The 23,473-nt window shown below is 36.6% G+C and overlaps 1 protein-coding gene across 17 annotated transcripts in view; it reads left to right on the top strand.

Moving 5' to 3' along the window:
- The window catches only part of MBNL1 (muscleblind like splicing regulator 1), a 207,741-nt gene extending 185,043 nt beyond the window's left edge, over positions 1-22,698 (top strand). For 6 of the 17 annotated variants that reach the window (XM_081953649.1, XM_081953661.1, XM_081953645.1 and 3 more), the window contains 7 exons: positions 3,281-3,538; positions 6,141-6,194; positions 7,473-7,626; positions 10,901-10,936; positions 11,699-11,793; positions 17,080-17,154; positions 18,996-22,698. In XM_081953649.1, coding sequence (XP_081809775.1) covers positions 3,281-3,538; positions 6,141-6,194; positions 7,473-7,626; positions 10,901-10,936; positions 11,699-11,793; positions 17,080-17,136 — 654 coding nt within the window. In that variant the 3' untranslated portion in view covers positions 17,137-17,154; positions 18,996-22,698. The remainder of the gene's footprint in view (positions 1-3,280; positions 3,539-6,140; positions 6,195-7,472; positions 7,627-10,900; positions 10,937-11,698; positions 11,794-17,079; positions 17,155-18,995) is intronic. The other 11 variants (XM_081953646.1, XM_081953656.1, XM_081953647.1 and 8 more) reach the window with 6 other exon arrangements.
- Positions 22,699-23,473: the final 775 nt, after the last annotated feature.

Here is a 23,473-nt window from a genome sequence, read left to right as displayed (position 1 = left end):
ACTCTCTTAGCATAATGTGTGAGATCTGACAATAGTTAGCATTGTCTTGTCGTGGAACTATAACCTTCTATCTTTAGAGTGCCCTGAAGGTACCAGTTCTAGAAGGCTGATTGATGCAATTGAATTGTGTTCTCTATTAGTAGTATGAATTATGTGCACCTTCATGCTATTTCTCTTTTAAATAACCAGTAAGATAACCCTACAGAGTCACAAATCAGTCCAGGTAAGGCACTTTAAAATAGTTAAGATCAGTCGTTCTTTTTTTCTTTCTTTCTTTCTTTCTTTCTTTCTTTCTTTCTTTCTTTCTTTCTTTCTTTCTTTCTTTCTTTCTTCCTCCTCCCTCCCTCCCTCCCTCCCTCCCTCCCTCCCTCTCTCTTTTGCATTATAGTATTGAGAATGGGCTGAAGTAGAATAAAAATTTATTAAAGTTAAACTGGTCTGTCAGTGCATGGATAGGAGGCCATTTTAGAACTATATGAACAAACAGGGATTTAACTGACATGAAGAAAGCAACTACTGGCTCTTTTAAGTTCAGAGAAACTACCTCCTCCCTCAGATATCAACACCACACCTTGGATCCAAACACAACTTACCTCCCAAGTAGTTTTTAACAACCCAGAAATGACATGAATCTAAGAAAATTGCAGCTGTCTCACAATCTGCCCATTTTCTTGTTACATATAAAACTAATCTTAGCCTTCCTGAGAAATTGATTAGTCTGATCTAACCAGTCCCACACTAACACTGGGTCTGCAAGTCTGATTGGGTTTTATTTCCTTCTCCTCCTTATATTTGAATTCAGCGAATTATGCCCAAATGTTATCTGGTTGTTTTGGATTTGGAAAATATTTTACCCCCATTCTCTTGGCGAGGGGAACTCAGGCATCTCTGTGAAGGCCATGTCCCTGTCTTTAGAGATACAGGACCCCTCACACATGGTCAGATACCTTTCTGTCTTCAGCAATCAATGTGAATTTTAGACTGGTAATTTTCAGTTGACACGCTGCACTTCACTGTGCTGCCTGAAAGGCAACCTAGGAAGAATCTACCATCCCAGGCAATTTTTAAGAAGCCCTGTTTCATAAATCTCACAATGGATCTGAAATCAGTATGTCCTTTCTATTTTTCAATCAGATCTGCTTTTTGGACACTGCTTAGATAAGTCACTGCAATTTCTTTGCAAGGTTTTTCCAGAGGTTTTTAATCTGATGGTTGTCTTTCTTTTAAATGCATATTACTTAGAACATAGCCTTTAGATTTGACTATTTGCTGATTATTAGAAGTATACCTGGCTTTTCAATTAAAGTGATTCTTTCTTACCACTCAGTATTGGTATTTAAATTGCTCCCTCTTAAGGCCTAATTGGGAGGACCATTTTGGTGTAGTGATTAAGGCCCCAGCTCTTGAGTTCTAATCCAGATTTAGGCATAAATCTAGCTGTATAATTTTGGGCCAATCTAGTTATTTTCTCTGACCCTTAGGAAGGTGGCAAAGGCAAACCATTTCTTAAAAACCTTGTCAAGAAAACTGTAAGGACTGACCATGCATTTTCTAAGAATTGGGTGCAATTGAATTCAGAATGGGAGGGGGGAAAGGCCTATTTGCTTTGGGCATACAGATTGAAGGAAACCTTTTGATGTCTCTCCTTGATGACTTGCTTAACTTTCATTTAGTATGATTCACAAGAAAGTCTGAAATAATTGCAAGAGAATGATGTTCACATTACATTATTTTCTTTGGTTCACTTTCAAATATTCATCATAGCCCTTTCTGCAGGTTAAATTACAGTTTTAATCTTAATAATGAAAAAAAACTATTAATGTTGGAAAAAACACTATGAATGTAAATGTATTTTAAAAGGAAAGTGAAGAGCAAGATTTAAAAAAATTACATGTACCTGTGCCCCCTCTTGTGTCAAAATTGTGAACAGCAGAGATAATAAATGCAGCTAATGTCTTATGTAGCTAATAGTGCTCAGAAAATGCTGTGCCAAAATGTACATTTTAATTTCTTAGAAGGGTTGCTTTGTTTTTTAAAAGATATGTCTCTTTTCTATCTTATTTTCACTATGCATAGAAATTCTTTGGAATGATGATTTTGAGCATATTATTGAAGGTGATAGAGGGACCATTCATAATGTTGTTACATTCTGCTATACATATTTCCCACAGCCTGAAGCTTCATGATATGTCAATTGAAATTTGGGATTCCTGGATAGATGGCTATATATTCAAGGACACACTACCCAGTGTGACAGAGTGCTTAAGATGTTGGATTAGGAATAGGAAAACCTGAATTCAAGTCCATTTTTAGCCATGGAAACACACTTGATGACTTTGATTTAATTGTTGCTTCTCTACCCAATCTACATCATAGGGTTCCCATTGCCATTGAGAGCAGTGGTTTCCAGTTTTTTTACCACTGGTTCGCTTGTGCGCGCAATGCTTCTGTGCATGCATACAAGTGTCTGGGCGGGTGGGCGGAGCCTCCCGCCGCCACTACTGGTTCGCTCAATCCAGGCCGAACCGGGAGCAACCCATCTCTGATTGAGAGGCCAAAATGAAGCAAAGCTATGAAAGGACTTTGAGGAAAGATGGGAATAAAACTATCAAACAACTAACTCAATAAACAAATAGATAAATAGAAAGAGATTCAGTTTGGCCCAATGGTTGATGCACCTGGCTAGAAACCAAAAGACCATGAGTTCTAATTCAGCCATGAAAGCTAGCCGGATGACTTTGGCCCAATCATTCTCTCCCAGCCCAATTCACCTCACAGGGTTATTGTCATTGTGAGGAAAATAGATGGAAGAAGGCGTATTAGATAATGTTCACTGCCTTGTGTTGTTTACAAAAAAATAAAGGTGGGGTAATAAATAAATAAATAAATACAAGACAATGACATAACCAAAATATTACTCATTAAAACCATGAAGAACAGATTATCTTTTATTACCTAGAATGCAGGCGAATTTCTCAGCTGTTGCCTGAAATAACCACAAAAATTCAACTCATTTGAACCCTTTTAGTAGTTTGATTGAATTGGAAATATTTTGCTTTTAAATTTGGAAAGCTTTTGAGTTACATACATTAAGCCAAACTATCAGATTGGGAATTAAGAATCTCATCCAGGCATAAAAAGACAAAGATGTTTTCTCAAGGTAAAACAAAACTGAATGGTTGAGGTTTATTTATCTGTTGTTCCAGAATAACTTCCAACTTGTTGGGTTTAGTTTCTTTCCTGGTGTAATTTTACTTGCATTTTTTATTCCTGCCTGTAGGTATGTAGAGAGTATCAGCGTGGCAACTGTAACAGAGGAGAAAATGATTGCCGGTTTGCTCACCCTGCTGACAGTGCAATGATTGATACCAATGACAATACTGTTACTGTCTGTATGGATTACATCAAAGGGAGATGTTCAAGGGAAAAGTGCAAATATTTTCACCCTCCAGCCCATCTGCAAGCTAAGATCAAAGCTGCCCAGTACCAGGTCAATCAAGCAGCAGCTGCTCAGGCAGCAGCTACTGCAGCAGCCATGGTAAGTCCAGAAATGAAATCAAATATATCTGTCTCATTGTCAGCCGCTGGGCACTGTTAATGAATTGAACCTCCTTACTAAAGATAGGATGGTTTGAGTATCCCATTCCACGTCAGTATGCTGACAAGCATGTGATGCCAAGTCTGCTCTTACATAGTGTCAGATTCTACTAAAAATGTAGTCAGTTTGTCTATGTGTATATTGTGCATAGATGTACATGCCAGATGTACATATTAGCTTTGCATTGATACTACTTAGTGAGAAGCAGTCATTTATTATAGATCACCTGTACATTGATATTATTGATACGCATACATATAAACTCTGACCGGCAAGTTTTTACATCATTTGCTACATAAGAGTTACACAAGGAGCTGATGCATTCTTCAGTAGATCCCATGATCTGTCATTTTTTGTGCTCCATTTCCATCTGCAAAAGACTATGTCATCAAAGAGAAGAACATTTTCGTATAATTGATCATATACGGTCTTACTTATCCTTCCGTTTTCCTTGGAAGGGATTTTCCCCCTCCTAGAATTCATTTTGTGGATTCATTTGCATAGAGCCACCTTGAGATGAGGCTGCCCGCAAACAAATTTAATAAACAAATGAGTTTGCTTAGAAAATAGCTTAGATTATATTTAGCTAGCAGCAACTCTAAGTGTTTAATGATTCTGAATCTAGCTAAAGTTTACAAATGTCTTTCAGGGATCCTCTTAGTCTTTTCTGTCTGTACATAAAGTTAAGGTTTCTTATGTATAAGGTGATTTGCAGTAACACATATCCAATACTTACTTACAACTTCATCTCTTGTTTCATACAGGAGGGCACAGTATTAGTGATCTAGCTCATTAAAATTGAACACTAAGCATGCATTTGAATATATCCTGACAAACATATCTAAGCTCATTTGTGCAAATATTTTCTTCCATGTTTAACAGTCATAGCTTAAAGGCAAAGAATTTCATTTTCCTTCATTGGGAAAGAAAATGTTGGTAGAATTCTCATGTGGGGCGTTCTTGCACTTACTTAGTTTTGAGGTGGCCATGGAATATGTGTCAATATTCTGCCTTTCAGTGCGGTCATATGTTGGCAATGTACAGTTTACCTGGGATCTCACCTTTCGGTAAAATCCCAAAGACAGACATGACAGAAGAAGTTCCTGAGGCATTTTCAGACCCAAGAAACATGAGCCTTGGAGACCTAGACCATTATAAAAATATTTAAAAGAAAGACAAATGGTACTTTCCCACCACCTCGCAATAGTAAAGCAAAGTCAAAAATACCCAGAGAAGAATTTCTAAAGGAATTCTGAAACTTCTTGAAAGTACAATGAGAAAAGAGAGGAAATTTTAGAAAGTGGAAAATGGATTACTACTCTGTATTATGTGCAATAACTTTAATAAATATAATTGAATGAGGTGGAGTGGGGCAAATAATTTATTGAAGTATTGAAGAATAGGCATTTCTATCAATGTGACTATAAAATAACAAATAATAATTATTTATGGTAGCTGAATTCAGAGAAGCACAATACATAATGTGTATTGTGCTTCTCTGAATTCAGCTATCATAAATAATTATTATTATCCTGTTATAATACTATAATTATTGTAATACTATTACTGGAATTTTGATTGTGACATGGATCAGCACAATCATATCACTGGGAGAAATTAGACAATGAACCAGTTGTCTAAACTGTGTTTTCTGGTAGGGGATAAACGAAAACCCTGTTTAACTGGGTCTACTTTTATTCTTTAGATCAGGGGTGTCAAACTTGCGGTGTCACATTGTTGTCACGTGACATCATGACTTTTCCCCCCTTCGCTAAACCCGGGGTGGACATGGCCAGAGTGTGATGCATCGGGCTCGCGGGCTGTGAGTTTGACACCCTTGCCTTAGATGATTGTTAACGTTAAGTGAGAGCTCCTAGTTTCTAGCTCTTAGCCAGCTTTGGCTGATAGAAAACGCCAACCGGGGTTGTATTTGGATGGCACATTGCTAAGAAATTATAGGCTGAAGTTGAAAAAATATCTGAGGTGAAGGCCTACTTCTAAATTCTTGTGAGGCAACTGATATGGATATATCCATGATGTAACCAGAACTCACGCCCAGCTTGAATAAACGGCCTTTATTTTAACATTGATCCTATATTTCTTTTTACACAATTATATGATTTGACCATTAAATATTCCCGTGAAACATTGCGGTGCAATATTGGCAATGCAGAAAGGGACAACTGGAGAGAGACCTTTTTCTGTGTTTATGAAGATTAGCCCCCCAAAATACAGAAAGTAGGCTCTTCCTCACTCTTACTCCTTCTTTCAACCTCCCCTTCCCCATTAGAGTACCTTGTTTGTACTTAACTACCTAGAGGTATATCCTCACAATAACAACTCAATAGTGCCTTTATTGTGCATGCTTAGTCTTGTTATTCGTTGTATATGGCATTCCGATGATTTGTTTTTTATTTGTTTTTTTCTCACCTACCCAAAATGCACTGCTGCCCCCATGATGCACCTCTGCTTGCTGTTTATGTTAATGCGCTTGAACCCCACTGGCCCATTGCCATCATGTGCTCGCTGCCTGCTAATTAAGACTCAGTCGGCTGTCAAATCACTGAAGCGACCCCTCGAGGCAACCTTTGACCTGGTACTATGACCTTTCACCTTTTAGCTTGGCATGTAGCTTTACTGTAGATACAAATTAATTTTTTTAAAAAAATTTAATTCTTAAGTAATTTTTTTGTCCTTATTTCCTGTATAAAATAATGTGAGCTCAAATTAAAACTGAGTGCGGCTTCCTTGTTGCATTTGTGGGGAAGGTGATGGAAAGAAGGTTTATTTGCCATCCCATCCTGAAGACGGAGGATTCTGCATTCAGTTTAACCACCTTGTAGACATTTTTAAATCAAGGAAGATGGGTGTTTTTTTTTAAAAAGGATTTTTTTTTAGAAAAATGTGTAAAATATATATGATCTATATATTTGTATCTGTTTGGTTGGCATGGCTTAACAATATTCTTACGTAGATTTAACATTTGCAATGCAAGTGCCAGCATGATTTGGCACTTTGTTTTGTTTTGTTTTTGCATGCGTAGACAGACTTTGGGGATATGGGAGTAAAGTTTAATATTATATTAATCTTTGTTTCATTCACTCTATAAAATTTCTCTTTAACATGGCTTTTACTTATCAATCCTCATGGAGCTAGCAGTGCAGCTTTTTTTTTTCCTCCCTGGTATTCCTGCTTCTTTACTAAAACCGGAATCTTTTTTTATAGTGAAAAAAGTGGTAGTTTACTGCTCCCGAGCACTTACAGTGCCATATTGAAAGGGCAGTAATAAAACTTCCTTGCAAAGCTTCGGCCTTGCTCTTCCTTTGAATTGTAAAGTCTGCTCTGCTGCTTGCTTGCTCAAGGATGTAAATAGAAAAGAAAAGATGGTGGTTCTGAATTGCTGTATTTTATACTGACTGTTCTATTTCTTCTCTCTCTCTCTCTTTCTCTCTCTCCATACTCCACCTTTCTTTCTCTCTCTTTCCTTCTTTCTTTCTCTTTCTTTTCCCCTATTCTTTCTCTCTCTCTTTCTTTTTCTTTTCCCTATTCTTTCTTTCGTTCTCTTTCTTTCTCTTTCTTTTTCCCTATTCTTTCTTTCTTTTTTCCCTATTCCTTTTTCTTTCTTTCTTTTTCTTCCTTTCTTTCTCTTTCTCACTTTATTCTTTTTTCTTTTTCTTTCTCTTATTTCTTTCTTTGTGTCTCTTTCTCATTTTTATTCTTCCTCTTTCTTGCTTGCTTTTTCTATTTCTTTCTTTCTCTCCATTCTTTCTTTCTTTTTCTCATTTTTATTCCTCTTTTTCTTCCTTCCTTCCTTCCTTCCTACCTTCCTTCTCTTTCTTCTTAACTGGGCTATCTTATCCTCATCTATCAATAGGGGATTCCTCAAGCTGTACTCCCCCCATTACCAAAGAGGCCTGCGCTTGAAAAAACCAATGGTGCCACTGCAGTCTTTAATACTGGTATTTTCCAATACCAGCAAGCTCTTGCAAACATGCAGTTGCAACAGCATACAGCCTTCCTCCCACCAGGTACGTGGCATTTCCCATATCCTTTGAAAAAGACCCAAATGAGGTCACTAGAATACTTTCCCATGGGTTAGCTAGGTTCAAGGTCTGAGGCTTTTCATTGTTAAGTATGATTAAAAAAAGGGCATGGGAAGGGCAACGTACATGGATGCCCAAAGAGACAATCATACTGCTAAACTGCAAATTCTGCATATGTTTTCTTGGAAGCAAGGTGTTGGGTGCTTTTCAGCATAATCTGAAAATCTGCATCTCTGAAGTGTGCAATCATGTTTCAAAATTGCATTTGAAATCTTTTCCTCTCTTCTCTAATCCTTCATTTTACACCTCTTATGTTGTTTTATATATACATATATATTTAACTGATGTAAGACCCCTTTGCTCAAGTGAGTTTAACACAAATAGCGCAGTGAGAATAATAGTTTCCATATGCTGAATTGTGCTAGAAAAATACTTAGTCATGAAATATTGTTATCTTATTTATTTTTCTTTACTGGCTATTATTCAAACTTTTGTCTTCAACTAAAATGCAAGATAAGGTTTGGAATAATAAATTAGCTTTACACCTTTTGAAATCGGGGTAAATATTGTAGTGATGGCCTTTCCTTTTTTAGTGGCTAATCAACAAAGGGGTCCTACACAAATATCTGTTTCATTCCTGCAAGTTAAAAGCACAACAGATTTTCATTGCTACCTTATGTTCATTTGCTAAACATTCTATGCAAAAGTGTGTGTTGGTTTCAGACATGAAGAAGGAGGATGACTGAAATTTAAAACTGAAAATATGTTAGTTGTGTAGTTTGAACATGATAGTCAACTAAAGTATCTTTGTAATCCTGCATGGGTACCATAACTAGATTATGGATTATGAGTAATAATAATAAAAGTAGCAGTAACTAAAAAAACAACAACCAGTGACATCTCTGTCCCAAGAATTAAATTAATTAATGCATATTATTTGTATTTTTAAAAAAATAATAATTTAATTTAATGTCCACTTTGAATATCATGATTCAATTTAGTCTAGCAACACTTAAATGTTAGATAACTAGGGAAGGTTATATCAGTTGACAATGTTCAAATAGTCATCATAACCATAATTTTTAATATCTTTCACTGAATTTTCTTATGTGTATAAGAATCCTAGAGGGACTGGAGGGTATCTAGAAAAAATAAATAGCATTTTATCTAATTGATTTTATTTTCAGGAATTTTTTTTTTAAATATGACTGCTTCCAGATGTGTTAAAGAGTACAACATGAACAATTCTGAGCCACGATTGCTCTGAAAATTTTGGGAATTAAATCCTAATATATCTGGGAACAATCAGAATGGGGGGAAAGTAACTAATGCTTTGATCAGATATTTCCTTGTAATAGCAGGGGTCATTTAAATAGACTAAATAGTTAATTTCCAAGTGAAGCAGATTCAAACTATGTTACTTACTTATTGATTTATGAATTTCTAGACTATGCATCTCCAAAATGATTCTGGGTAGCTTCACAAGAACAAACCATTGTCAAAAGACATTATAACAACTACCTCATTGCCCACAAATCAAAGAGCCCTGTCCAAGCACTCTGACCCAAAGCCTGGAGGAATAAGAACAACAGTTTTTTAAAGTCCATGAAGCAGGGAAGGTAGCAGCCATATGAATCTCCATCGGGAGGCTGTTCTGAATAATAGACAGTGACAGATGAAGCCTTCTTCCTGAGTCCTGTTAGATGCCATCACTTAGCTGATGGGACTCAAAGCAAAGCAGAACACACAGGATGGGCCAAAGCTGTAGGAGCCATGCAATCCTGCATTGCTGCCCCTAGACCATTAAAGGCAATCAGCACTTTATTTTTTTCTCAGAAGCCAGCTGGAAAATATTGCAGTTCACATAGTGTGGATGATGCATGGGAATAACAAACTGCTTCATTGTGGACCAAATACAGCTTCTGAGTGGTCTTCAAGAGCAACATCTGGAAAATGTTACAGTATAGATGACCTGAGAGATAGTGAAGCCATGAATGACCTAATGAAAATTGATGTCAGTTTTAGTAGGTAGCCCAGAGTGGAAACACAACCAGATGAGCTTATTCTCTACTCTATTATAAAGCTACATTAACAGAATTTTGAAAGTCTGAAGTACAAATCTCATTTACATCCTGAGAAACAAGGAAAGGAAAGGTTCTTCTGAGCCTCTTGCCCTACCCACTATCCAGCTGCTATCTCTTATCTGAGTGTTCCCTTAGTAGCACTTATTGACCCATTCTCCCAAGGTCTTTCACACATAGCATTACGAAAGAAGACCTCTTAAGCTTGACACACACATTGAACATGTTGCATGCGATTACCTTCCTGGCCATAGCTGATCAGCAGGACCTAAGAGTTCAGGAAAAGTCCAGACAGTATTCCAGCCTCAAATGGGCCATTACAACCCCATTCAGGGTCAGAGGTAAAAGGTTTCCTAGAATTGGAAGGAGAAACCTTCCTCCCTCATAATCACTTAATCTTTCTAGAGTTAAGTCTGAGACTATTCCTTTTCATCCAGACCCGAACAATTCTGAGGCACTGGGAACAAGATCTCGATAGCTGTTAGTTGTTTAGGAAACAAGATACACAACTCTTACCATTAACACATTGAGTACGTGTGTTCTTGAACTGTCTCATTTAGATATTACACAGGAAGAGTGAAAACACCAAGCCCTTGAGGCACCTTACAAATCAGAGCCGGACATTCATTCATATAATGCTAAGTTATGGTTTAATGTTATGTATTAAGCACCCTTCAAACACAGTAACAGCAATATATCTAGATTTACCCAGCCTCCGCCTGAAGCTTAAACATCTGCCAGTTAGAAAGCAAAGCTTAATGTGGCACTAGCACAGTGTTGCTTCTTTCTGCATGGACGTTAGTCATGAATTAACATATAAAAAGTACCTGTAAATCAAACTTAATATAAAACAATATGTAAAGGTCAAAATTGGACAACTGAAACCTCTCCTTATGTTATTAGAACCTACTTTTAACTTAGTAGTTTGTTTTAATCAAAATACCAACACACAGTTCAGTCTGCTTTCTCCTTGCCCTGCTCATGTAAGTCTAGTTCTAATTACCACCACCTTGCTGTTTGATTTGATTGTGCTATTGGTTACATGCCACTGTTTTCCCATAATAACCAATTTTTCCTTCTTTGTTCAAATGAGATTTTCCTAATTACACGTGTGATGGGTTGTTTTAATTCTTTTCCCTTTGCAAATCCACCTTCCTGTTGCAATGCATGATGGGCAGGCTCAATATTGTGCATGACACCCGCTACAAGTGTTGGTAGGTGCCAGCTTTGTTTCTTGATTATCTTAAACCTGTTTAGCAGCTCACAGACTTTCAAAATCCACTGCTAGGTTTTAACTTAGAGTTACTGTGCAAAATCATTTTTCTTCCCTTTCACTAACACTTGTCAATTAAATGCATTTGCTTTTTTTAATTGACACAATTTACCTAGAAGCCATTTACTTCCTACCATGATCAAGTTGTTCTATGCCCCATTTTCCCTGTCCCTTTTTATCAGTTCTGGTGGATTTTGACTGGACTTTGAGTTCCAGTGTTTTATAAAATTATTTTGTGTTTAAAACAGAAAAGGCCAGTTACACATTTTATGCAAGAAATGCAGAATTAGAGTTTTATTTCAGATATCCTAATAATATCAGAAGTTAAAATGGGAGGATTGGGAATATGGTTATCCTAAGATTTTCAAACTATTAATGAGAGTCCTATTTGTAGTTTCTTGGGTCTAAAATGAAATAGTTAAACTTTATTGTATTGACTTTGGTAATTCAGTGGTAATAAGCATTTTTCCCTTCCCTTTTCTCCTTTCCTTTTGTCTTTTATCTTTGTCCCCACCCCGCTCTCTGGAATGTTGCCCCGCTTTGCGCTGTGGTTGCATGTCCTTTTCGCTGGTGGCGGTATCTCGCCCCATGGCTATTCTGCTGATATAAATACCATACTTGACCATTTTACCACCTCTTGCCATGGTTTCCCATACTGCTACACTCTTCTGTATGTTTGCTTATATGGTTTTCCTTCCAAAAGTTCCCATGGTGCACGGCGCTACGCCCGCCACTGTGTCTGCAGCAACAACATCTGCCACAAGCGTCCCCTTCGCTGCAACTGCCACAGCCAACCAGGTTTGCTAATTTACAGCTTTGTTTCTTAAACATAACTCAGAATCGGTGCTTTTAAGGAGCATGGGGATTTCTTTTATTATTTTTGGTTTTTTGGTTGTGGTTTTTGTTTTGTTTTGTTTTGGTTTTTTTGTTCATTGGTTTATACTTCTTGTTGGCCTACACATTCTCTTTAGATCTGCAGCATAGCTTAATTGGGCTTCTGTCCCCACTCTCCAATAAGACTTTCCTGAATTGATCAACATATGACAAATCATTTGCCTTTGTCCCCCATGTCCACGTTTATTGTTACAATAACAGATGTATAGAAAGAAAATATGAAAATATCAGATCACAATTACTTTTTTCCTATGTAGAATGGTAAACTTTTTGCAAACAAAGACAACATCAAATCTAGCAATAGAAAACTAGGAAAAACTCAAAGAGTAGGCAGACTAGGACAAAGAAATTGACACAGCCCAAAAAAACTAAGTTTGGTTTAAATTTAATAGAGATTTAATTTAAATAGCTATATACACGCACATTTACATGCATACATAGTCATACACATATGCATATGTCCATTATGTATATACACTTTATTTTGTACTAAAATTATATTTCAGTGGCAAGTTTTGGAAGAATTTGAGAATTCTGTTCTAGAGCCAACAGTAAAACAAGCTTGATATAGCACAAAGTACCACAGGATGTTCTAAGTTCATTTATGCTGTATACTTAAGCTACAAATGCTAACTATTTAAAGTAGGCCAGTATTATTTTCTGCAAAATGATGGCCAAAGGAGAAAGGCCCTGGCTTGGCTGAGGTCTTCAGAGAAACACATGACAAGAAAGTAAATAAATATTGAGAAGACTCTTCCGACATGCGATTATCGAGATTGCATAAATGCTGGGTGGTGATGATGCTTGAAAGCTTTGGAAATATGAAAATTAAGTTTTGGAAATTTGAATGTTGCTATTATCGACTTAGTAGGCCAGGTCTCAAAGTTACAACTCTTCCGTCGTAAACTTCCAGAGCATTAAAGTTAATATACAAAATTGTTGAACTTGGGGAGTTAAAATGATATTCTACTTTATAAAGAACACCAAGTACAAGAAATCAATATCTGAATGAGTAAGAATCTCTAATCATCCTACTGTTGACATAAGGCCCAGCATCCCCAAACATGGTCATGCTGGCTACAGCTGCTGGCAGTTGTATTTTAGTAGTATTTTCAGAATGCTGCTGGAAAATAGGAAAGACAATCCACAAGCAAGGAAAAGTAAGCCCAAAAGCAACCCAACTTGGCCAGATTGCCTATTATGATCTTATTACACATTTTTGCTTATGACACAGGATAGCTTAAAATTGATTCACTAATACAAGTTTGTTGCCCCAACCAGACACAATAAAATGTTCTGGGACATCCACACTGAACAGGAATTTGGGGACTGATTAATTGATATACCGTGTTTCCCCGAAAATACGACAAGGTCTTATTTTCTTTTTACTTACAAAATATGGCCTTGGGCTTATTATAGGGGAGGGCTTATGGTTTTGGGGTTGCCGGGCGGCTTGTCTTGCGAAATGGCTCCCGAAGAGCTGGGCACAGCCTCAGTGGCGAAGAAGCCATGAGGTGACCAAGTTCACAAGCAACCGCCCGGAAACCCCTCTGTAGACAGAAAGTCTTCCAGCAGCCAGCCCACAACCATAGAGCGCACTCCTAGAGCGGCCGCTGCTGGAAGACTCAGCAGCCAAGGTTTGGAGTTTGGAACCGGAGAAGACATTATGCTTAGAGTGCCGCGGCTGCGGCTGCAGGGAGAGCTGGGCCCCGACATGTTGAGACTAGGAGGCATGCCTGCTGGAGGCGGAACAGGCGCTCGCACAACCCCTTTCTCCAGCCGGGCAGAGCTCCATGCACTAACCTAGCGGGTATCCCTAATGTGCCAAGCTGCGGGAGCTGGGGAGCGGGCAGAGCGCCATGTGGCTTGGCACCTTAGTGATACCTCCTAGGTCAGTGAATGGCGCTCTGCCGGGTTGGAGAGGGGGTTTGCCGAGCGGTTGCTCGTGATCTTGTCACCTCATGGCTACTTCACCCCTGAGGCTCTGCTCTGCTCTTCGGGAGCCAGTTTGCAAGGGAGTAGCTGCCCGGCAACTCCCCCCTCCGGCCAGGCAGAACGCCACTCCCCAACCTAGAGGTATCCCAAAGGTGCCAAGCAATGTGAGCGCCTTTCTCCCCCCCGGCTCCTGTGGCTTGGCGCCTTCAGGATACCGCTATGCTGGTGAGCGGTGCTCTGCCTGGCCGGAGGGGGCAGTTGTCCAGGGGGTTTATTTTCGGAGGTGGGCTTATATTTTTGCCCACACAAAAAATGTGGCAAGGCTTTAGTTTCTGGACAGGTCGTATTTTCAGGGAAACACGGTAAATAGTCCTCGACTTACAGCCACAAGTGGAGCTGGAATTTTCATCACAAGTCTTTGTGGCCACGTCCAATTGAACCCTATTTTACAACAATTTTTATAGCAGTTGTTAAGTGAATTCAGCTTTCCCTTTGAGCGTTTTTTTTCTAGAAATCAGCAAAAGTTACAAATAGTGATCACATGACCTTAAGACACAGCCAGTTGTCAATACAAGCCACTTGCCAAGCATCCAAATTGTGAGTGTCAAAGAATCACAGTTTTATCTTGATGGCTAAACGACTGATGGAGAGCAACCATCAGATTGTCATGTTTTCATATATAAAGACAACTGTAGATATATCTACTTTCCACTTTTGGTAAGTCAAGATAACCATTTCCCATTATGGACAGATCAAGATAACCACATTTTCACATTATGGTGATTGTACATAATGCCAATAACAAAAGGGTCAAGGTAAAAGCACATTTCAGATATGCCATATCTTTGAATAGTAATAGTTAAAAACATACTTACTATCTTCTTTACAGTATAGCAACTTGATGTTTAATATACAACAAAGAAAAGTGTTACTAGCATAGTATACCAAGGAGTCCTGGATGCAATGGTGGGATTCAGCCAGTTCACACCTATTCGGGAAAACCAGTTGTTAATTTTCTAAGCAGTTTAAAGAACCAGTTATTGGAAGAAATCTCCTTTTGGTTCTCCCCCCCCCCCCCCACTTTACAGGGCTAATCCTGTAAGGAAGGCAGGAAGGAAAAATTCTGGTGTTGTTTCTAGCCTAATCTTTATTGCCCTGCTTACAGAAACTGCCTCTCTGGTTAACCCTTATTACATTGTAACAGCTAAGGCGGAACGCCCATCGACCTGAATGATGTTGAGTTGGCGACGGTCACATGACCACCGAGCGATGCCTACCCAGCTGGTCATTAGGGCAGAGAACCAGTTGTTAAATTATTTGAATCCCACCACTGCCTGGATGTATTCATTAGGCATTAATAATGAAAAGTTTAGTCACCAGACATGTTATTTTTCATAGGGGAAGGAAAGAAGGGAGAAAAGGATATTTTTTTCTATATTTTTAGAAAGGCTTCTCCTGTACAGATTCTGGAGGTTTTGTTTTTGTTGTACAATTTGATCATTTCATGCATATTTCTCTGGATCCTCATAATGCGCTCCAGTCAAGTTTTGTAACCTATTCTTTGTATATACATATATAAGCAATATATGTATATAATACATGAGCAATGCTGACATGATGCAATGCCACCAAATGCAATGTTCATGCATGCATAAGTACTTGAGACCTGGGCCCTTCCTCTTTACTGACTGGTGCTGAAGCTCCTTGGTATGTTTTGACAGCACTACTCTTGAAGCTTCTAGACAGCTGGATCCAACATCTCTTTCTGCTGCAGTAGCAAACCAATGGTATGAGAAGCTTCATTACACTTCGGACACATTTATGTGCAAAAAGAGAATTTGGAAATGCATGGATTAGTCTTCCCCAATCTGGGGCCTGTCATATTTTTGAGATTCCTATTCTTCTACCTGCTGGGGAATTAACACCCAGTGCATCTGGACAATATTGGAGCCAAATTGGAGAAGGCTACTATTGAATATAGTTAAAGAATATTAGGGATTGTGTAGAAAAATAAATTGGTCTGATTTAGAAGAGTTTGTTTACTTTTGGAACTTCTGCGCTCTAGTAATAGAAGCCATCAGTAAGTAAGTTAACTATGTAGTAGAAGCTGTTCTGAGCCTCTCTTTTTATGACTACTGTTTTTTTATCCTATCTGTTTTACATTTAACTTTTTCATGCAAATGCCTGTTAACTACTATCCGCTTAAGAATAAGCGGGTTACATGTATTTCTATATTCAGGGATTAGAGTGAATATTATAATACTTCTTATCAGACTGTGCCCAAAAGTTGTTGAGATAATTTTAGAATTAGCTTAAACCACCAATTAGATTAATAAAGTAAAAATGTTTAGTAATTATAGAGCAATCAAGAAAAATCCTCCTGTAACAACACTTAAAGAGTAGCATCAATTATATCAGTCTCCATAACGGAAGTTCTAAATTTCATCCCCCTCTACTGCTAACAAACATTTTTAACAACAAAAATTGTTTTATTTGGTAGTTGTATATAATCGAGAGCTGGACTAAATATGTCAGTTATGAAAGTACTTTGTACTTTTGCCTTACTAATTTTCTTAGATTGATTTTGAGGGGAATCTGTTATAAACAGTAGATAGTCTTTCTCCAATTTCAGTGAGTCTGGGGATTATATTGCAAATCTTTTCATTGTAAAACCATATGAACAAACATTTCAAATCCATAGACAACAAAAAGAAGAAACTAAATGGATAACTTACGCAACAACAGAAAATGTTATTATGGATAGTCAAGTGTTTAGATTGTCTGACCATCCCCTAGGGAAAATTTGTAAAAAGTACTGTAGTCAAGGTCCCAGGGCTGCATTCTTGTGAGCCCTTCACTTGAATTTCAGTTCTTTTTAAACAATCAATGACATCAGTTACTGTTATAATTATAATAATAATCTTAATTTTTCAATGAGTATGAAAAATGCACAGCCCGAGAGTTTGCTTCTGTAGCCAATTGTTAAAATCAGAAAATGGAAACAACCCTAGTTCATACAATCTCTGTGTAGGCCAACAAAAAGGGTGCCTGAAATGACTGGACTGCATGAATGTTTAACTGTAAATGTATCTTTCTTTTAAACAGCCAATAATGGATGATATCCTACTTCACTGAATGTACTCATTTAAATTGCTACCTAGGTTTCTGTTAACATAAATTACATAACTCAGAACTCTGCAGTTTTTCATTTGACGTCCTATTATATTATATCAATTAAAGTTTATATTTTAATAGATTCCCATAATATCTGCCGAACATCTGACTAGCCACAAGTATGTTACACAGATGTAGACACTTAATCATCAAACAGTAAGTATCTTAAGTGCATATTACTGTACTTTGATACTTTTGAGAGGATTTGCATTCCATTGTCCTTGTACATGATTGTCAGTGATTGTGTATGTACCTTTCTGTCTCTGTAAAATTGGTTGCCTGCTGTATTACACTTACCTTTTATATTTTCTGTATAAAAGAAGATTCAGATTGAGCTGAATGATACAAAAACACTTGAAACTAATTAATTTTAACAGTTGACATCTCAGAAAATATAGGAGGTTAAACTGATGTTCCCTGACATTGTTTTATACACTTACTCAAACATACAATACAATACAATAGCAGAGTTGGAAGGGACCTTGGAGGTCTTCTAGTCCAACCCCCTGCCTAGGCAGGAAACCCTATACCATTTCAGACAAATGGCTATCTAACATCTTCTTAAAGACTTCCAGTGTTGGGGCATTCACAACTTCTGAAGGCACATCAATACATCTGTATTCAAGTGGCAAAACAAATATATCTACATATGAGTTCAGCCCTCATTTTTTATCGACAGTTTTATACAAAATGAAGGAAATATATCCCTGATTGTTCCATGCAATCTGAAGGGAGAACACTATGGTATTTGTTGATGGAAGAATCTAAAAAGAGCATTAGACAAATCTAGTGAGATTTTTGCTATTTATTCCTGCTGGTTACAAAAACCATGTGATCCTCAATAATATTTGCTAGCCAGTAACACAAAATAGATTTTTTTATTCATGTCCTGCTTATACTGCAGGAAGGATCTGATCAGGGAGGCTCTTTTATGTTCTTAAAAACATGCTATCATGTGATGCCTATTTTTTTACATTTTATTTTTAGTTGACCCAATATCCAGAGTACGTGAATAAGCACTCTGAAAGATTTTTTTTAAAGACTCGATATAAAATGTTAACACGTGGATAAAGGACATACCATAATGAGTGGGTCATTCATGTATATAGTCAGCCAATGGGCCACCTATCCCCATGATGTTTTAATAGAAAAATATGAAGAAATTGCATTCAACAATGTTTTGTAATGAGAATATTACGCAGATGCTGCTGCAGTTAGTCACAAGTACTATAAAGTTCATATTTCACTGCCAATTTAGTTTTATCTGGGGGAAACAATCATAAACTCCTTCCTATTCAGAAGGATATTTTAAATTAATTTGATTATGTGCCTTGACGTTTAGCAACTACTTAAAAAGACTTCTCTAGAATTATCTGTGTTCTCCTGGTCCTTCGGATCTTTCAATATTCTTCCCTATATTTATTTTATTTATTTATTTTGTTTTATTTGTCAACAAGTACAAGGAAACAAGTATGAAAGCACATGAAAAATGACACAAATAAATGGACATAAATAAGCAAAACATAGTTATAAACACATTAAAAAGAGTATATATAAATGGGACAGTTGGACAGGGACGGTAGGCACATTAGTGCGCTTATGCATGCTCCCTTATGGACCTCTTAAGAAATGTGTAAGGTCCACGGTAGACAGTTTAAGGTAAAAGGTATGGGGATTAGAGGAACTAACAACAGGATCAGGTAGGGTGTTCAACACATTTACTACTCTATTCCTGCAATCAATTTTCCCGCAATCAAGATTAGAACGGATTACATTAATTGAGTTTATCCATCTTGCTGATGGCCTTCTTCTCTTTCTTCTATCTTTCCCAGTATTCTCAATGGGACGTGGTCTTCACAAAGAGCTTCCAAATATATGTTTATTTAAATAATTGGCTTTTGACTGAATATTTCTGTTACATTGAATTGTCATTATTTTAATGTAATACTTGTTTAAGATTATTATTTTTTTAAAAAAAAGTCTCCTTGTTTTTCTAGATCATATGACAGAGAAGAGGACAGCGTGGTTGAGTGAAGAATCAGGACAGGTCATTAGCCATAATGTATATACCGTAAAATAACAGCACCCAAATTTCCTCAGCAGTAAGACATCCACATATTGCATGTTAACAAGATGAAATGACAACTTGGAAATTCACTGCACACTGTTGCCTATATACTTTGTACATTGAATAGATATTTGTGCTGGGGTGATCATATTGTCTAAAGCAGCCTTCCCTAACTTGGTGCCCTCCAGTTGCGTTGATCTATACATCTGGATTGCATCCTGGAAGTTGTAGACCCAAGAAAGCTAAAGGGCATCACGTTGGAGAATGTTAGTCTAAAGACTACAGCATTGTCCATCTTTTCTAGCACACAAGTATGCAATGCATACCCAGCTGACGTATGCATTGGTAGACTCTTTTCCTACATAATCATGTACGTCATTTTGAAAAGACAGACTGTGATGTAGCCATAGATCTATAATGTATTGGTACGTCTGTAGACCAAGATATAATTTTTAAAGTAAGTTTATTATCTCAAGGTTTACAAATAACAAAAGGTGCACCTTGTATTTAAAATTGCCATTATAGAAGAGACCGTGCATGCACAGTATAATTTTTTTCCTTTTTTGTTTTAAGAGTAATATTTTTAAATGTAATAGATTGTAAGAAGTGGTAAAAGAGGTATCTGACAGAGATGAATGTGCCAAGTAAAACCACAACTGTGTATATTTTTAAAGCACATCAATGGCTTTAAGTACCGTGTTGTTAAAGATTTTCATGAAGTGCCATAGACTGTAATCAAAGTAGAGTATTATTTCTTCAGTGTTACTTTAAGAGCCACATTTTTGCTTGTTTTGCTAGTAGGTAATCAGTCAAAGGGCACCCTTCCGTTTCAAACCAAAGCTGTCTCAGAAATGGCCACCTCAGTTAAAAATAGACAGCACATTTTTTTTCTTATTTTTTTAAAAGCAAAAACAAGAGTAGATATATGGATCATTCCTACACATACTGGATATATAAAGCTATAAATTATTATAAACCATTGTAGTTGTAATAGTTTTGCAAAGTATACTGTATAACAAACAATATTTTTAAAAAAGGGAAGAGCCATTTCTGAGACAATATTAGAAAAAGTCTAAATAATTTTATTTTGCTTCAATTTTTTAACCTCTGTCAAAAAGTCCAAGAGACTCTAAACGTGTTGAAGGAGATGGGTTTTGCTTTTCTGATCCAATGCATCACTTCAAAGTCACACACTTAAAAAAAAAATAGTGACTCTAAATCATGGGAAAAGCACTGACATCAGATGCCTGATTAAAAAGAAAACCAAAATAATCAACAATCAATGAAAATGTTAATTAGAGTAGGCGCTGGGTGGGTTAACTATCGGGTGAGTTTTATATGTGATTTCTTCTGTTGAGATTTAACTGCTTTATAGCCTTAGAAAGCCTTTACAAAATGAAACAAAAAAATAGATGTGCATTCAAGTTTTTAAGATGGATTCATCCAAAGGAAATCCTTTGTGTGGTTTGGATGTTGCAGTTAGTAAAGGATATATTTTGCTCTGTTAAGCAAAGCTCGAGGTGGGAGCCAGGTTTCTGGTAGCGTCGCGTAGAATGGGAGAGGTGAGGGTTCGGTTCTAGAATTCTCCATACTTCCAAGTTTACTTGCAAGTTTTTATGCTTGAGAGATGCTTTCTAGTTAAAAAAAAAGAATGATGTGTTGATTTTACTGATTGTACTGTACATCTATTAAAGCCTTAGATTATTACATTACGGGTTAAAACCCATACCAATGTAATTTCAATCGTGTTAAGAAAGTATAGGTGACTTCACATGTTATTGTAGTTTACTTACATTTAGAGAATATGACTTATTTTTCCTTGTTAAAATGGTAGTTTTTATTTCGTACATTTATTAGATCATTTTCATTTTCTATTACCAGATGAATGCCATTTAAGTTTATAGAATTTTGTTTTATTAGATTTTACTGATGAATTTTTTTCAAAATATGAAAAAGAATTAAAAATATTTTTTCTTCATAGCATATGCAGTTTTGAATTTACATGTAGTGTCATGAATATTCGTATTCTTGTTAACTAAATGATTTATATTTTACTGATTTAATATTACAATGTAAGAATATCAGTCATTGTTAGTTCTTGTCTAGTTTTCATTAAAAGAACAAAGATCTTTTATATGGATATCTTATATAATCATTGTTAAGTGAGAAGTTAAGTTGTTGCTATTGAAATGATCCTGGCAGACAACTGAGTAATATTTTGATGATTTATTTTGTTTGTAATTAATTATAAAAGAAAAAATCTAGTTCTTAGATATTAGAATAAAATTTATTTTCTACTGTATCCATTTCAAATGTTAAAATATTGTTTAAATATTTTTTGAAATCCCTGAATATCAGGCCTTCTTATAAATAAGCTGCATAATCAGTAGATCAAGGGACTTTTTTGTTGATAATCCAAATACTCAAAAAGTTTACGTATAACAAGAATTATAATAAGTGTGAGTGCTTGTGCATACTCTTGAGGGATGATTATGCTGCAATTTAGCATGTGGGAAAGTATAGAGAGAAGGTTGACCTTTTGCACTTCTGTATATAGTCAAATAAAAAAATAAATAAAGAGAGAAACCTGTATAATAGTAAGATCTTATTTTGAATAAAAATGTCTATAAATACAAGGAGTTTTGTTAAGGCTTATAAAAATGACAGGCTGAACAAAATTGCTTGCAAAAAAAGTGGCACAGAATTAGCACTCCATACCCCTTTGAAAAAGTGGCTTTGCTTTATGTGAACAGCTTCTAGTTTGCCAGGATTCTTTCAGCTGGAAAGATTGGCCATTCTTCTCATGACTAACAAAAGCTGCACTGGTCTAAATCTGCCTGAAGATCATTTCTGATGAGATAAGAAAAATAAAAATTATTTTTTTAAAAATGAAATTTCAGAAAAACAGGTACTTCCAACCATTAAAGGTAAATCATGGATCTAATATGTCTTACATTACTCAAAACAACTACTGCATGTTTCAAGTATCAAGGAGAGAGAGAGAGAGAGAAAAAGAAAATATAAATAGATATAAAATATATATTCTATTCAAACCAATTTCTGAAAAATTTCAGTAGTTTTATTATTCACACACTAGCGCAAACACACACATACACAGAGAAAGTGATATTGACTTTCACATGCACACTAAAGAAGTTTAAAAATGTCAACAGGCAAACCAAAACAGAACCATCATAGCTGTAGTTGTTATGTAATTATTTTTTATTGCTGTAGTGATCCGGTTCTTTTAGCAGGTGAAAAAAAACAAACCCCACCCTTTCAAATTTACCATTTTTAACCTAAAGCACTTGACAAACCATGTACTACATGAAGCCAAAGTGAGGGGGGAGGGAACCAATGATTGGATCTATTCTGTCTCATAATTCATATTGATGAATTAGTACATGTTGCACTTCCTTGCAACCCTATAACTTTCATCTGCTGAAAGGACAGGTGTGCTTGGTTTTTACTATTATGTAATCACAGACTTAAATTTGCTTGGTAGTTGCTCCAACTTATGTACTCTGTCCTGGGCTGCAATTTGTTTTTATGCTTATTTTATTATTACTGCTATAGCTGTATGAAAAAAAAAATAAAGTTAAATTGCCCTAATAAAATTTCTTTTAATTATCTTTCTTTCTCTTTCCAAGTTTGGGAGAAGAGGGTTTCATTGTTGTCATTCTCATTTGTGGTTGGGACAAGGGAGGGCATGATCTCTACTGGTACAGCTCATTGTCTAAAGACTGACATCTAGTTTATGGAATAAGGTAAAGGTTCCCCTCGCACATATGTGCTAGTCATTCCCAACTCTAGGGGGCGGTGCTCATCTCAGTTTCAAAGCCAAAGAGCCAGCACTGTCCAAAGATGTCTCCGTAGTCATGTGGCCGGCATGACTAAACGCCAAAGGTGTATGGAACGCTGTTACCTTCCCACCAAAGGTGGTTCCTATTTTTTCTACTTGCATTTTTACATGCTTTCAAACAGCTAGGTTGGCAGAAGCTGGGACAAGTAACAAGAGGTCATTCCATTTATGGAATTCACATCTACAAATCTGATGCTAACACTCACAAAGTGAAGAACCACACATGTTTCAATTACTCGCTAGTCAGTTGTTTTCCTCTGAATATGACTGAATTCACCGAAAAGTGATCCAAGTGATCCATCCATTACTAATGTGTGAACCTAAATCTATTAACTGAGCTTGCGATCTACAGAAGTGATGCAGGAGCCCTAGTGAACTCATGGGCATTCATAAAATAGTTGCCATAAAATTATGATATCTTATTTCTAATTAATTTCAAACTTAGGTGATAAAATGAAGTAGTTATTATTAGATAACGTGGCCCGTTAGGTTATGGTTTCAGAGAGATTTCCTTACCCTTACAGAGAAACACAATGACCATAAGT

The sequence above is a fragment of the Natrix helvetica genome (assembly GCF_964273705.1).
Source record: "Natrix helvetica genome assembly, chromosome: 5".
In the NCBI taxonomy this organism is placed as follows: domain Eukaryota; kingdom Metazoa; phylum Chordata; class Lepidosauria; order Squamata; family Natricidae; genus Natrix; species Natrix helvetica.
This window is presented reverse-complemented; position numbering and strand designations above follow the sequence as displayed.